This window comes from Engystomops pustulosus, chromosome 4, assembly GCF_040894005.1.
Source record: "Engystomops pustulosus chromosome 4, aEngPut4.maternal, whole genome shotgun sequence".
Taxonomy (NCBI): Eukaryota; Metazoa; Chordata; class Amphibia; order Anura; family Leptodactylidae; genus Engystomops; species Engystomops pustulosus.
Genome location: NC_092414.1, coordinates 200507613 through 200524239, shown reverse-complemented (window position 1 = coordinate 200524239; position 16627 = coordinate 200507613). Strand labels below are relative to the sequence as shown.

General features: G+C 44.0%; 2 protein-coding genes across 4 annotated transcripts; one reads left to right on the top strand and one right to left on the bottom strand.

Annotated features, from left to right (window-relative positions):
• Positions 1–109: 109 nt before the first annotated feature.
• On the bottom strand, positions 110–8209 carry UBL5 (ubiquitin like 5). Its single transcript, XM_072149419.1, has 5 exons — positions 8067–8209; positions 6674–6737; positions 3750–3833; positions 682–719; positions 110–327 (listed from the first exon to the last, which is right to left on the bottom strand). Exons 2-5 carry the CDS (start codon positions 6727–6729, stop codon positions 284–286), a joined length of 222 nt encoding a protein of 73 aa, XP_072005520.1. The 5' UTR covers positions 6730–6737; positions 8067–8209; the 3' UTR covers positions 110–283.
• LOC140128053 (uncharacterized) lies at positions 8201–16352 on the top strand. Of its 3 annotated transcripts, none has more exons than XM_072149417.1 (12): positions 8201–8305; positions 10119–10161; positions 10342–10475; positions 11077–11111; positions 11634–11750; positions 12713–12861; positions 13406–13551; positions 13803–13837; positions 13913–14065; positions 14790–14932; positions 15047–15226; positions 15889–16352. In XM_072149417.1, exons 3-12 carry the CDS (start codon positions 10412–10414, stop codon positions 16271–16273), a joined length of 1407 nt encoding a protein of 468 aa, XP_072005518.1. In that variant the 5' UTR covers positions 8201–8305; positions 10119–10161; positions 10342–10411; the 3' UTR covers positions 16274–16352. The 3 variants fall into 3 exon arrangements, with proteins under 3 accessions (XP_072005518.1, XP_072005517.1, XP_072005519.1); XM_072149416.1 differs by lacking the exon at positions 8201–8305 and adding an exon at positions 9577–9645; XM_072149418.1 differs by lacking the exon at positions 8201–8305 and adding an exon at positions 9682–9703.
• The last annotated feature ends 275 nt before the right edge of the window (positions 16353–16627 follow it).

Here is a 16627-nt window from a genome sequence, read left to right as displayed (position 1 = left end):
CAGCGCTGATGTGTGACCTCCCCGGCCTTTGTGTGAATGTAGCCTTATACTGTATCCCAATAACTTAAGACTCATACTGGTGAGAACATTCATAGTATCCAACAACTCCTTTATGTACAGAACTCCTTTATTACTTAAAAACAAACAAAAAGAAAGAAATGTATCCAAAATTAATGTAAGCCAAAATGGCGTCTGCAGTCTTTCAGATGGTCAGAATGTGATGTGGTGTAACCTTCCTCCATCCATACAAGTGGTCGGATTCCAGACTCCACCCTGGAGGAGGTTACTGGTAGTACAGCTCCAGGTTCATCCCGTCGTGGATTTCATCTGGAGAGAAGCGGTTAAGGAACTATAGCGGGTGATGGAGACACTCGTGTCCAGACTGCTTGGCGATGAGATGTTTGGCCCAATGGGGATTCAATAGAAATTTCATTACTCGAATATGTAGGACTGTGAGGCATAGGTGATACTTTGTGTGATACCGGGTGGATACCCCAAGGGGGCGCCACATGACACATATAAAGAACAATAGACAGTGCCCCTCATGCACCACCTGTTGCCCCTGACTTCTGTATATGTCATGTAACAAGGGCTACAGACTGGATCGCTGGGTCTTGCACAGAACGGGTGAGGACCGGAGAGAATATAAACACAACATTGTTTTATACTTTAAAAGGATACAGTCAGCGAGCGAAACGTGATCCTTAAATATCGTATACCTGGAAGCCAAAAATACACAGAAAATGTAGAACGTACAACAGCGTGGCATATAAATATCAGAGCAAGTCATACTGAAAACCATAATTCTACATACTCCAGAGCTGCACTCACTATTCTGCTGGTGGAGTCACTGTGTACATACATGACATTACTTATCCTGTACTGATCCTGAGTTACATCCTGTATTATACCCCAGAGCTGTACTCACTATTCTGCTGCTGGTGCAGTCACTGTGTACATACATGACATTACTTATCCTGTACTGATCCTGAGTTACATCCTGTATTATACCCCAGAGCTGCACTCACTATTCTGCTGCTGGTGCAGTCACTGTGTACATACATGACATTACTTATCCTGTACTGATCCTGAGTTACATCCTGTATTATACCCCAGAGCTGTACTCACTATTCTGCTGCTGGTGCAGTCACTGTGTACATACATGACATTACTTATCCTGTACTGATCCTGAGTTACATCCTGTATTATACCCCAGAGCTGCACTCACTATTCTGCTGCTGGTGCAGTCACTGTGTACATACATGACATTACTTATCCTGTACTGATCCTGAGTTACATCCTGTATTATACTCCAGAGCTGCACTCACTATTCTGCTGCTGGTGCAGTCACTGTGTACATACATGACATTACTTATCCTGTACTGATCCTGAGTTACATCCTGTATTATACTCCAGAGCTGCACTCACTATTCTGCTGCTGGTGCAGTCACTGTGTACATACATGACATTACTTATCCTGTACTGATCCTGAGTTACATCCTGTATTATACCCCAGAGCTGTACTCACTATTCTGCTGCTGGTGCAGTCACTGTGTACATACATGACATTACTTATCCTGTACTGATCCTGAGTTACATCCTGTATTATACTCCAGAGCTGCACTCACTATTCTGCTGCTGCTGCAGTCACTGTGTACATACATGACATTACTTATCCTGTACTGATCCTGAGTTACATCCTGTATTATACTCCAGAGCTGCACTCACTATTCTGCTGCTGGTGCAGTCACTGTGTACATACATGACATTACTTATCCTGTACTGATCCTGAGTTACATCCTGTATTATACTCCAGAGCTGCACTCACTATTCTGCTGCTGGTGCAGTCACTGTGTACATACATGACATTACTTATCCTGTACTGATCCTGAGTTACATCCTGTATTATACTCCAGAGCTGCACTCACTATTCTGCTGCTGCTGCAGTCACTGTGTACATACATGACATTACTTATCCTGTACTGATCCTGAGTTACATCCTGTATTATACTCCAGAGCTGCACTCACTATTCTGCTGCTGGTGCAGTCACTGTGTACATACATGACATTACTTATCCTGTACTGATCCTGAGTTACATCCTGTATTATACCCCAGAGCTGCACTCACTATTCTGCTGCTGGTGCAGTCACTGTGTACATACATGACATTACTTATCCTGTACTGATCCTGAGTTACATCCTGTATTATACTCCAGAGCTGCACTCACTATTCTGCTGCTGGTGCAGTCACTGTGTACATACATGACATTACTTATCCTGTACTGATCCTGAGTTACATCCTGTATTATACCCCAGAGCTGTACTCACTATTCTGCTGCTGGTGCAGTCACTGTGTACATACATGACATTACTTATCCTGTACTGATCCTGAGTTACATCCTGTATTATACTCCAGAGCTGCACTCACTATTCTGCTGCTGCTGCAGTCACTGTGTACATACATGACATTACTTATCCTGTACTGATCCTGAGTTACATCCTGTATTATACTCCAGAGCTGCACTCACTATTCTGCTGCTGGTGCAGTCACTGTGTACATACATGACATTACTTATCCTGTACTGATCCTGAGTTACATCCTGTATTATACTCCAGAGATGCACTCACTATTCTGCTGCTAGTGCAGTCACTGTGTACATACATGACATTACTTATCCTGTACTGATCCTGAGTTACATCCTGTATTATACCCCAGAGCTGCACTCACTATTCTGCTACTGGTGCGGTCACTGTGTACATACATGACATTACTTATCCTGTACTGATCCTGAGTTACATCCTGTATTATACCCCAGAGCTGCACTCACTATTCTGCTACTGGTGCGGTCACTGTGTACATACATGACATTACTTATCCTGTACTGATCCTGAGTTACATCCTGTATTATACTCCAGAGCTGCACTCACTATTCTGCTGCTGGTGCGGTCACTGTGTACATACATGACATTACTTATCCTGTACTGATCCTGAGTTACATCCTGTATTATACTCCAGAGATGCACTCACTATTCTGCTGCTAGTGCAGTCACTGTGTACATACATGACATTACTTATCCTGTACTGATCCTGAGTTACATCCTGTATTATACCCCAGAGCTGCACTCACTATTCTGCTACTGGTGCGGTCACTGTGTACATACATGACATTACTTATCCTGTACTGATCCTGAGTTACATCCTGTATTATACTCCAGAGCTGCACTCACTATTCTGCTGCTGGTGCGGTCACTGTGTACATACATGACATTACTTATCCTGTACTGATCCTGAGTTACATCCTGTATTATACTCCAGAGATGCACTCACTATTCTGCTGCTAGTGCAGTCACTGTGTACATACATGACATTACTTATCCTGTACTGATCCTGAGTTACATCCTGTATTATACCCCAGAGCTGCACTCACTATTCTGCTGGTGCAGTCACTGTGTACATACATGACATTACTTATCCTGTACTGATCCCGAGTTACATCCTGTATTATACTCCAGAGCTGCACTCACTATTCTGCTGCTGGTGCAGTCACTGTGTACATACATGACATTACTTATCCTGTACTGATCCTGAGTTACATCCTGTATTATACCCCAGAGCTGCGCTCACTATTCTGCTGCTGATGCAGTCACTGTGTACATACGTGACATTACTTATCCTGTACTGATCCCGAGTTACATTATGTATCCTACTCCAGAGCTGCACTCAGTATTGCACTATCCCCGATACTCACCACTTCTTCAGGACTATCTTATCCCACCGTGTTCCTGTCTGGGCAGCTATTAGTTTCTTCAGGTCCTTGATGGTGTCTTCTGAGCTGCACAATGTCCAGTTAAGGAAACACCGAGATGAAACAATCACCTGCAAGTAACATATGTGCTGCCGTGGAGGGTCACACACTGCACAGCAGGAGCAGCAGGTCTGTGAGATGGACAAAATAATGAACTTGAACAACTAGGAGTAACCGGCCTAATATATATTGAGTTATAAGAACTTACTGCACACAAATATGTGAATTTATTTTCCCAATGTCACCAACTAGTTTATACTATGTTTAGTTCAGCTGCACAAAAATGCAACATCCCAATATTTGTTTTGCCGAGAAAAAAGGAAAAAAAGACAGGCAAACGTGTTAAATATATTTAACTTGCACAAAAAAAATAACAAACATGTTAAAACCTACAGAGGGTAAATAAACCAAGTCTAAAAATTATAATAAACAATCATCCAGGATAACCAAATGGAGGGAGACACACAATATAATTCAAAGGGTGAGATGCATAGAGAATCCACTAGATGGCAGTGTTATACCCATATAACCCAGTGCAGAAGAAAACTTTTTCGGCTGCCACTTTTTCAGCTTTCCTGAAGTTGGATACTTAGGCTACATGCACACTGCCGCGAGCCCGCCGCACCGTAGCACGGCGGGCACACGGCGGCGTGGGGAGAGGAGGAGGTGAGCGCAGCTCACCCCCGCCCCTCTCCATAGCGATGTATGGCCGTGGCGCCGTAATACGGGAAAAGATAGGACATGTCCTATCTTTTCCCGGGCTACAGAGAGGTACGGTGCCGCACGTGTGCTGCACCGTACCGCTCCCATAGGGCGCCGTGAGCCCATAGAAGTGTATGGGGGACGTATATAGGCCGTATATACGTCCCCCATACTGTAGTGTGAATGTAGCCTTAATCAGTGCAATGTATGTTAAGTTTTTTGCCTTTGTGGTACATGTGATGAGTTGCCCCTTTAGTCTCACTTTTGTGACTTTTTGTGGTGTGCAACTTTTCAGTCCCAAATAGTAAGCCTGGGTCTAGCATGCTCTGTTTTGGGACTTTTTAGGTGTAAGAATGGGACAATTTCAGAGCCCAAAAGTCACACAAGTTGAACAAACATCTGGGCTACAAAGATACATATGGCCACGGCACTAAATCCTTGAGGCAGGTAACTTTGGCACGCCGCTTGATTCTGCACCTAAAGAGGCTAAAACTGCGAAAAAAAATTGCACAAAAAAGAAAAAGAAAGCAATAGGAGTGATACATGTCCCCATAGTGCAATAAATGAGTAGAAAAAGGAAAGATCAGCGCCACCCCCAGGCGATGACTGTGCCAAAACACAGGTGGCTGTTGAGGTTATCCTTGGTAACCGGAGGAATCCTCGCTATGGGTCAGTGTCATGTATGACCCAATTGGACAATCTGTCCTTTCCTTATTCTGACGCCAATAACTATTACATATTTTGCTGTACAGAGCTGTGTAAGCTGTTTGTTCATGTTTTCATTGCTTCCATACCGGGCACTGTACCACCTATCAGGGGTGTTTAGGTGTTATTTTCTGTTACGGGGTTCAGCGCTAGGAATATCCTTTTTCATATTTTGATAGAATAGCCATTTTGGGACATGGTGATACCTAACGGGTTTATGATTTTGTTTATTTTTATATCAGTACTAGGGAAAGGGGATGATAAGAATTTCTTTTAACTATTATTTATTTACATTTTAATAATGTTTAATTATTTGAACCCTAGGTGGTCTGATGGCTCCTACCATATACTGCAATACTAAGGGTGAAGACACACGTGGCGTTTTTAGGCCGTTTTTAGTGTGTTTTCAGATCGTTAAAAAACGCATCCGTTTTTCCGAATTTGCGCAATTAAAAACGGACAAAAACGCATGCGTTTTCGAAAAACGGATTCGTTTTTTAACGGTCTAAAAACGCACTAAGTAAAATCGGCCTAAAAATGCCACGTGTGTCTTCACCCTAAGGTATTGCAGTATATGGCGAATTTGCTATGGATCTGTAAGAGTCTGCCTCCAGCCCATGCTTATAGATCCTGCTGAATTAAAGGTTCTGACTGCATGCTGTCGTGAATCATCGCTGCCCATTGAGTGACAATCGGATCCAAAATGGCGGCACTCACTGGTTGCTGGCATTTAACTGCTGCTGACAGCATTGCCAGCAGCAGTTCAAGACGACCTGTCAAGTTGATTTGGGACCCTATACCAACTACAGGTCCTTATGGTGCTGTGGTTTAGAGTCCCAAATTGACATTTCTTACATAGATGCAAGTCCAATGAGGCTGGCGCCTATCTGCCAACATGACGAGTGAAGCCAGGATAATGCCCCGGCCTCACAGCACAGATGCAGTTGTACCTATGGTGCTTGCATAGTGAACCTGAGGTGTACTACGCCAACTTCACTTGCTCCATTGTGCAGCCACCACAGGAAGCGAGGCAGGTATAACTTTTTTTTTCTTCTTAAAAGATCGCTTAAAATACCAAGTGTCCCAAATGGTCCTAAAAAGTTCCTTTTAAATGGTTGACACCTGGCATGGCAAGTGTTTACTGCATAATGCAGCAGATGCCTACCACGCATGAAGAGGGCTCAGCCCATGAACTCTATTTAAACATCCTTAACAGCATTTTGATGCACATGTAGGTCAAAATGCAGTAAGGGGTTAAACTTGGTCTACTTACTCTCTGTAGCCATTCAACCTTTATTTTCTGCGTTCAAGCCTTGCATAATTACATATATCTGATGTGACATGTTTGGCTTCCCATCCTTTACCCTTTTTTATTATTGGGACAATACATCAGGGCACCCTGGCGCTGCCCCATTACAAGCAGCGATGGATCCTGGATACAGGGGACATGGGAAGGATACTTGCACTTTACTCGCACTTTCTTCCCCAAGCGGTCATTGCAGACAACCTCGATCATGATGAGGCCTGGAGGGGAAACACAAAGTAGTCAATCAGATGTCATCTCTCCACAGAGATAAAGTCACTTCTATGCCACTAGTCACTATGTAATTACTTGAGTATCCCGGGGCCCCACAAATGAAAGGCGCCCATGTGTGACTGCTATTAATCAGAAAGAAGGGGCCATTGGATTCTACCGGGGGTGGCTTTAGCCATGTTGAATGGGTTAAGGGGGTATTCTAGTGTCCACAGACAATGTAACTAGATTGTACACTAGAGAACAAGCCGCCCTCCTCCCTCCCCAAGTAGGGGATGAAATGTCCTTTCTAGAATCCCCTTTTTTATGAGAAAAAAAAAGTCATGTAACAACGAGAGGAGTCAAGCTTAGAGGCTGCAGGAGGAGAATCACTTCAGACACCCCTATCTTCGTCTCTCTAGTAGCAACATGGGGGTAATGGATGTTCTCCTATGTTCTTTGGCTCTTGCAGGAGGCAACACTCCACAGCCCAGCCTATAGACAAGGTTGGAAAAGATCCATTTCCTTTTTATTTAACTGTCGGTATGTCCAGTTCTGTACATCACAGAACCACAATTCGGAGGTGATCTGGAAGATCTTTAATATGACACCAGTAGTACGTTTCAAGGTGCTACAGAGTCAAATTGACACTCCCTTTGCAGCCTCTGAACCCGACTCATCTCAGGAAAGATATGACTCTTCTCGGCTCACTTAACTACTCTGTCACATGACTTTGGAGATTTTATTTAATAATTAAACAGGTGAGATTTCACATAAAAGCGGGAATTCTAGACATTTCATCCTCGAGCTGAGGGGGCTGCTAGTTTAATGGGGGTAAAAGCTGGGGACAGGTTCCCTTAAAGGGGGCAGGGGGCTGTTGCAACACATGTAAAGACATGTACAGCTTCCAGTCCAACTACCTCTTATTAATCTCTTGTACAACTATTCTTGTAATTAATGTGGACCCCAACAGATCAGACTCGTACCCCTCATTCTGTGGATCCACAACATCCCTTCCATGTGGTTCAGTGGGAGCTGTAGACGTCCATAGGCACCGAGCTCCCCCTAGTGGTGGCGCCTGACCTGTTGGGCTCCAAACTTTTGATTCCATTGCCCTCCCCTTCATTGAGGTGTAGCTATGAGTGTGTACATGGACCCCTTATCTTGTATTTTGGGGGCAGTAGGTCAATTAGAGGGGCTGTTAGTTTGTATAGACTCACTGCATGTCCCGGCATGCTTTGCAACACTCGTAGTCCAACTGCACAACATCCTATTACACAGACGCGTTTCTACATTTAAATCACAAAGACGGTAAGTACTGGAGAGCAGAAACCACTTACCGGTGCAGCAGTAGGTATCGCCGTACGGCTATCGCTCTTCTTGTGGACCCGTCCGCTAAACTTCCGGCGGAAGTGATACATCCGCTCCGCAGCGCGGCGCCGCTCTCTATGGTTTCTTTGCAGAAGACTCTCTGGACCGTTGGAGGTCTTCTCTATGGTGCGAGCCGTCGCTGAATTTCCCGTAGCTGCCGCTTGTTGATGAGAACGCAGGGGGCGCCCGCGTGCCGGGCAGGAGCTGTGTATGTATCCGGGAGCAGGGCGCATATATAATGTATATAGTGATAATACATGTATAATATGTACAGGGGGTTATAGGATGATATATGTGTATAATGGGGCAGTATATAGTGATAATACGTGTATAATATATATAGGGGGTTATAGGATGATATATGTGTATAATGGGGCAGTATATAGTGATAATACATGTATAATATGTACAGGGGGTTATAGGATGATATATGTGTATAATGGGGCAGTATATAGTGATAATACATGTATAATATGTACAGGAGTGTTATAGGATGATATATGTGTATAATGGGGCAGTATATAGTGATAATACATGTATAATATGTACAGGGGGTGATATAGGATGATATATGTGTATAATGGGGCAGTATATAGTGATAATACGTGTATAATATATATAGGGGGTTATAGGATGATATATGTGTTTAATGGGGCAGTATATAGTGATAATACGTGTATAATATATACAGGGGGCGTTAGAGGATGACATATGTGTATAATGGGGCAGTATATAGTGATAATACGTGTATAATATATACAAGGGGTTATAGGATGATATATGTGTTTAATTTGGCAGTATATAGTGATAATACATGTATACAGGCATTATATAACTATAATATATATATATATATATATATATATATATATATATATCACTATTTATAATATATACAGGACTATACACATCACAACGTGTTGGACCAGTGTGGGGCAGGGCTCAAATACCTTGTACCCAGTATTGGGGGAAGTTTGTGAATACCCCTGTGAATAATGCCCCTTACTCAGGGGCGCTATAGATTAGAAATAGGCACCTAATTCCTGATTGCTGGATTTATGAGCTTCCTGTTCCTATAGAAGCTATAGGTATCTAACCGACTGAGGCTCTCAGGGGATACGTTGATCTTGTTGGGATACCCCGGGCTAATACCCTACGTGATCACTGCCCCATGTCGGGGCTCCTCAGGTTATTAAAGGCTTTGTCCATTCACCCTTCATGTATACAAATATTTTTTTTAAAGTTGATGATTAAAAGTAAATTTTTAAGTGTTCGGATGAGTGTAAGAAATGACTGGGGATGAGTCTCCTGGTGCAGATGATGTATACAGGCGTTATATAACTATATATATACATGTGTGATATATACAGGCGTTATATAACTATATATATACATGTGTGATATATACAGGCGTTATATAACTATATATATATGTATACAGGAGGTCACACAGCGCTGGGCTTTAACTGTCACTTCCAACTGTCAGGTGAAGGATCCTGGGAGAATCCCCTTGTTATGGGGCTGAGCTGTCACTGTGTTTTACTAGCGGTATTATACAACGTGTACCCCCCCCCCTAGCGGTGTTATATACATTGTCCACATAGAGGTATAATATAGAGAGTCCCCATAGCGGTGTAATATACAGTGTACCCCCCCCCCCCTATAGCAGTGTTATATACAGTGTACCCCCCCATAGCAGTGTTATATACAGTTCACCCCCCCCCCTTCCCCCGTAGCAGTGTTATACACAATGTCGTTCCCCCATAGCGGTGTTATATATAGTGTCCCCCCATACACTATGGAGTATTGGGGTAGGTAGGTAGTTTGGTAGATGTGGGACACGGTGCAGTCTCGGGGGCAGTGACCTCTCTGTGTATTACACTGCAGCCATTGTCTGTATTCTCGGGATAATTATGTGTAATTTGCGTAGTTTCGTGTGCGGTGACTCAGGACAAGTCACTATTTCCTTACAATATCCCAAATCCGGTCACTTCCTCACTAATCTCTTGTGTTTCTTAAAGGGACGGGATCCGTGTGATTGTCTTATAAGTTCTGCAGTAAGAGGTGAGATGATTCTGCCTTGTACATGGCGACCCCTATACTTAACCCTTGTGCTGCCAGTACAGATGATCTGATCGCTAACCATCGCGGTTCTTGGTCATGTGACCTGAGGACAGTGAGAGGCGGCAGTGGTCTGTGACCCCGGACAATCCCTTTAATTTGTGTATTTTCATTTTGCTTAAGGTTTCCCGGTGTTTTGCTGCCATCGCTCTGAGAGTCTGTGGAGATCCGATTCTTCTCCGTCCATCAGGAAATGTTCAGTAAGTGGTTGACGGCTCGTCCGAAAAACCTGCAGCCGGCGGCACCCAGGAAGCGAGGTGAGCGCCATTGTACATTGTGTCACCGGGTTTTCCTCACTTTGTTCTTGTGATCCCAAGCATATCCCCGGTCTGGAGCACGGTCTGATGCAGGTTTCATGAGGAAGCAGAAGGGGCAATAACCTGTGTCCTGCCCCCACAGGGTGCAAAGCAACAACAACAGCAGCCGAGCCATATATACAGTGCGGCCACATTCCCCCCCACCCCCCACCCATGTACGATGCGGCCACAATTCCCCCCGCCCCCCCCCCCCCCCGCCATGTACAGTGTGGCCACATTGCCCCCCCCCTATCTACAGTGCAGCCACATTCCCCCCATGTACGGTGCAGCCACATTCCCCCCATGTACGGTGCAGCCACATTCCCTTCTTATTAGCAGAAGACAACCCAATTTGCAGGTTAATAGGTTTTTACTTTCTGGTGGGCCGTGGGAGCCCCAGTCTGGCACTTGATGTGAGGGTGGGGCTTTCTCCTGTCTCCCTGAAGATCCTAGAGGGGCTTCAGTGCAGGTGGATAACCATAGAGGGGGCTCATACTGACCTGTACTGTAAAGTTGTATTTTATTGAAGCACTTTTTATCTTTGGTCTTTTTTGCCTTGCAGATGAGCCCTACTGGGAGAGGTGGGAAGAATCCGGGGTGAGTATCGCAGTGAAATAAGGAGAGATACTTAGGACTCCGCCCATATGAGTGAGACCCCGCCCTTATTAAGTGGGTCTGCACAATGGTGCCAACATAGATAAGAGTCCAGAGAAAGGGAACCACCTCTGTTACCCCATTGGCTCCAAATTGACATTTTGAGGTTTGTATTTTGCAGGACAAGTTGTATTCTACAACCCAATGTAGAGCTGAATACATATTATATATTGTTTGACTTTTAGATGTCTAAACTCTTTGTGGTTGGGCAGGATGGAAAAAAATCCAGAAATCACTAAACCAATGTTTTCTTTGTGTCCTTACATTCAAGGACTGAAAAACAATTTTTTTTTTAATGGCTTTTTTTGCTGGATGTCTTGCATTTGCCATTGGCTAATTTTTATTTTTACTTAATTAGTCCACAAACTTTTTGTAAAGTGAAATTAAATGTAGAAAATCCTGCAAGATCGACAGGTCAATAGTCCCAAGTGAGCGCCCGTTCATGATTCGTCTTGTTCTGCTCAGGACGAGTGTTTCGCTTGTTGCGCCGAGGGTGAAGACTTCATCAAGTTAGAATACAATTCCTATGATGATCAACTCACAGAAGAGGCCCTGGGGGAGCGGCAGTGTGGGGATGGACAGGTAACATATACAAATTAATGCTGTGCCGGAATATTATTATAGCAGAGAGTATTGTGGGAAGGAGATATGAATTAACACACGGCCAGCTAATCTTCGTGAGATACTATCCTTCTCCCTAATGTGATATCCGGGTCCTGCCAGTGGTACCAGTCGGTGGAGAGAATGGGCTGTGGATCGAGCTGACTTAAAATGCCCACTTTCGACACCAGTGTAGACCCCTGCAGAATCAAATAATGGATAACCCAGGGGGTCACATAGTTCTCTACTACAAGTGATGACAAGAGTCACCAAGTTGCAGCCACCATTCATCCTACCATGCGGGTCCTAGTAGAGAGGACTCATTTCCAATTAAGTTGGCAATACATTTTCAGAAGCTCATGACCAGACCAGACTTGCCTCTCTTGAGAATGGAAAGTCAACCATGTACCATGACGTATGGTGAAAAAATATCAGTCAAACATCTGCCGCACATAAGATGGTAGGCCAATCCCACCTACAATTGGAAGACATTTAGGAGGTAGTTTGCCTGAAAGTGAGGAAACCATTTATCCCATGGGTCCTCATGAGATGATGTATATTTAGTTAGGTCATATACAGGATGGTAACCTGTGAGGGACACTAAGTATTAGGCTAAATTCACACTGCCGTGAGCCCGCCGCACCGTAGCACAGGGGGCACACGGCAGCACAGGGAGAGGAGGAGGAGGAGGTGAGCGCCGCTCACCCCCGCCCCTCTCCATAGCGATCTATGGCCGCGGCGCCGTAATACGGGAAAAGATAGGACATGTCCTATCTTTTCCCGGGCTACGGAGCGGTACGCTGCCGCACGTCGTGTGCTGCACCGTACCTCTCCCTTAGGGCGCCGCGAGCCCATAGAAGTGTATGGGGGACGTATATCGGCCGTGTATACGTCCCCCATACTGTAGTGTGAATGTAGCCTTAGTGTGTAAATTCCATTTATAGGAAAGCCCAGAGCCTGAGAAGATAAAAGCCATGAAGAAGTCTCCACAGCAAGTGGGTGATCTTGAAGACCCAAGGAATCCGACCTTCATCCCTCGGAATGGATCCTTCTTTCAGCATGACCTGCGGTGCACAAATGATGGAGTACTCAGGTGGGATGTTAAGGATAAAACAATATGGCCGGTGCTTATTAGCAGACCTCCTCCACCGGGTGTGAGGTCAGAAAGTCAATGATGTTGGACATGTATTGACTTGACGTATCTTGAGAGAGGACAAAAAACATTTTTTTTGCCAGACACATTCTAGGGGCACTGGAAACATGATCAAACACTCAAGAGTAAGGAAGAGTTCATGTATAGATTTGACTTCGTAGCTTAGGAAAATCGGAATGAGATTTCTCCATCAACAAATCAAAGGTTTGAGAGAAAACCCAACATTGTACATGGTACCAGTTTCAGGAAAAAATAAAGTCTCTCTCTTACTTTCTTGTTGTAGTTCTTCTCACTCTTGGCGACCAAGAATGTAGATTTAGGAGGGTTTACGTTTTACAGTACAAGATGTAGTTTGTATTGGTAATATTTTGGGGTCCATACAATTTTGGGGTCCATACAATTTAGGGGTTCATACAATTTTTTGCCTCTCAACTGCTCAAACCGAATCATCTAAACAATCAGGCCTTTCCTTTCACATTTACAGAAGCCATCGAAAGAAAAAATGGTCCAATGTCCAAAATAAAAGTCAGAGAAAATCTGTGAAACGCTTGCAAGGTTTTAGATCACATACTCCAAAAAGAGCCTACAAGAAGCTCTATGATCTACTCAATAGACAGTCTCCTTCTAAGAGTACGTATTCTGCTCCAATCCCAATGTGAAAGTTATGGGGGCAGTGGAGAAAGGGGAGCCATCTTCGGATGGTCCCATCAACATTTCCATCCTGTGCAGAACTTCCTTCTCCAGAAGAACCCCATTGCTAGCGCACAACGAGGTACAAGTTACCCCCAGAAAGTCATGGCACCTTAATGGAAGTTCTACTTTGATCTTTGCCATACAGATTATATTACAGAAATTCATACTTTATGTGTTTTGGCTTACAGATGCGACTTGCTGTGAGAACTGGGAGGAATCTGAGGTGAGTAGTGCAGTGAGAATAGGAGGACACCGCTACCTTGACTACTTTAATTATGCCACATCTTGTTCTTCCAAGGATGACTGCTACGCTTGTTGCGCAGAGGATGACTCTACAAATGTCGTAATAGAATTGGAATACAATTCCATTGACGCTCCAATCACAGTAGAGGAAGACTCTGATGTAGTTGTGCTAGCAATCAAGTGGGAGTGGAAATGTGGGGTTCAACAGGTAAAATATAAAATCATATATAGATACGGACAACATTATTATCATCCTAACATTCTTCATGTGTAGCGCACTATGAGGTTTACCCTCAGTCATGGAGGAAAGGGGTTAGAACCTAAGTAGACCCCAAACCCAATTACACTGTCAATAAGGAAAGACCTGAGCCACTCGTTTCTACTAGAACCGGAAAATGAGCAAATATGGATGAACTGACCCAATGGCCACCGAGTCACACCAGTGATGGGCCACTGGACAACCAGATATGAACCCTCTAGCTCCAATGTAGATCCTAGTGGAGTGAGCCACTGTCAACTCAAGGTGACCATACACCTTCAATAATTGTTTTGTGCTTAACTGAATAACTACACACATGCTCGGTCTGGTCAAGTGTGCACGTGTTCACAATGTAAAGATAGGAATAACTCCCCTACTAAACAGGTCTGCCGGTGTTTTACCACACTTGAGAACAAAGGATTGAGCATGTGAAAATTCAACATGCCCAATCCTTTTATTTCTCAGACTTGATTTGGTCCTTGAATGGTCAACTTGTCCCGATAAATTCAGGATCTACTACTTTGATCTACTTTTGATTGGCTTTGATGTAATGTGTAGATCCCATCTTTAGTAGCTCAGCCTTCTCTTGAGATGTTATATATTTGGTTGGGACCCTTCTCAGGTTATCTTCCTTTTTATGACTTGATTGTTGTGGATCTCGTTTCGATCACAGGAGAGACCTGAACCCGAGGGGATGAAAGCCAAGTCTCCAAAACAACTGGATGATTCTGAAGACCCGAGGAATCCGACAAACATCTCTCAGAACAGATCCTTCTTCCAACATGACCTACGACGCACAAATGATGGAGTACTCAGGTGAGATCATATGGTTAAGAACAACATGGCCGGTGTTTATCAGCAGACATCCTCCACCATGAGTGAGGCCAGAAGGTCAACACCGTTGGTGATGTCCATCTTTCTATCTGACAGGACAAGTAATTGTTCCAATAAAAAACGTAGAATGCATGATGGGCGCTGGAAACATGATAAATTTCGGAAGGACGAGCAAGGCCCCAAGTCTCGGGAGGAGATAATAGCTACGTATGGATATGACATCCGAGCTTGGAAGAACCCATATGAGAATCCCCAGCGGAGACTGAAAAAACAAAGGTATCTTCATCGGTCTGTGAGAATACCCAAGCTTCTATGCGGCAGTAGATGTCATGGTCTTCTTCACCACAAACCATAGAAATATTTTGCAATTGACAAACATTAGGGGCACTAATAGGTTTATTTATGGAAGAAGTCTAAGTGAAAAACCCTTTGGGATTGGCTGCGCTCTGACCGGGCGTGTCAACAAGGAAGAAGAACAGGGAGCCAGAGCAGGAGAACTTTTATTCCAAAAATCCCCTGGCCCCACACGCCCCAAACACTCTCCAGATTCTCTTATGTACAACAGGGTCTACCTCGGGATCTAACAGTTTTGATATCAATACATGGCCAGTTATCGGTGGCAAAAAAAACTTTACAGACAGAGCTTATCCATTGCATAATACATGGTGCAGGGCCTGGAGGGAGAAGCAGGACTCATCTTCATTGAATTCCTAGACCCTAGCTAGAATGAAGAGTCCTACTCCTAAATTCAGGCCCTGCACAAGGTATAATTCAATGAATCAGCTGTGACTGGAGTGTTCCTTTAAGCCATTGTAGAGGTTAAACCCCATCAAGTCTACCATGATGCTACAGAATTAGCCTTTCTCGAGTAGCAAGGAGCATTTTTAAGTACAAGAATGTAGTCATCTTTTTGAAGATGAAGTCTTTTCCTCTTTCAGAAGCCACCAATGTTGTCTTCGTGGAGCAGCTGAACTAGTCTACAAGGACTTTTGTGATCTTCACAACAGGCAGTGCCCCACTAAGAGTACATATTCTGAGCCTGTTGGATGCAAAGATGATCTTCCTGCTCAATCCACACAGAATGCGAGTGATGACCCCGGTGCTATGACAGAGCAAGTATATAAAATTGTTCAAGCTCAGACCAGAAACAACTCAAGAGAGGAAACTTCAGACGTTGAAAACGAAAACATAGCAAGGAGGGACCAAGTGGTAGATGATGGACATCGTTCTCAAAAAAGACCTTTGAGGAAGGTGTCCTACGCAAGAACTCCAAAGAATAGGGGTAAAAAAAGAAGGCATAGAGTTGGAGTTGCATATAGATAGTTTTTTTTAATGCATGAAAATCCAATTCCCATGTCCATGTGTTCCCCCTCCATCAATTAAAAGTGGTATCTGAGCCAAGGTCAAGGAGTATTCATTCATGGTAGAAACTAGAGGAGGCCACACATCTTCATTAGGCGTTGGCAAAATTCTTGATTTTTCCCATGAGCTATTCCCTTCTAAGCCTAAAAGTGACAACTTCTGGTGGCAATCCAATTCAGTATGCCCAGTCCTTCTAACAAATGACATCATCTGTCGGAGAGATTTGATGTGACCCCATCTGAACAAGAGAGGTGACCAGTAAAGCAAAAGGTCCAAGACAAGATATTGGGGCACATTTACTTACCCTTCCGAGTC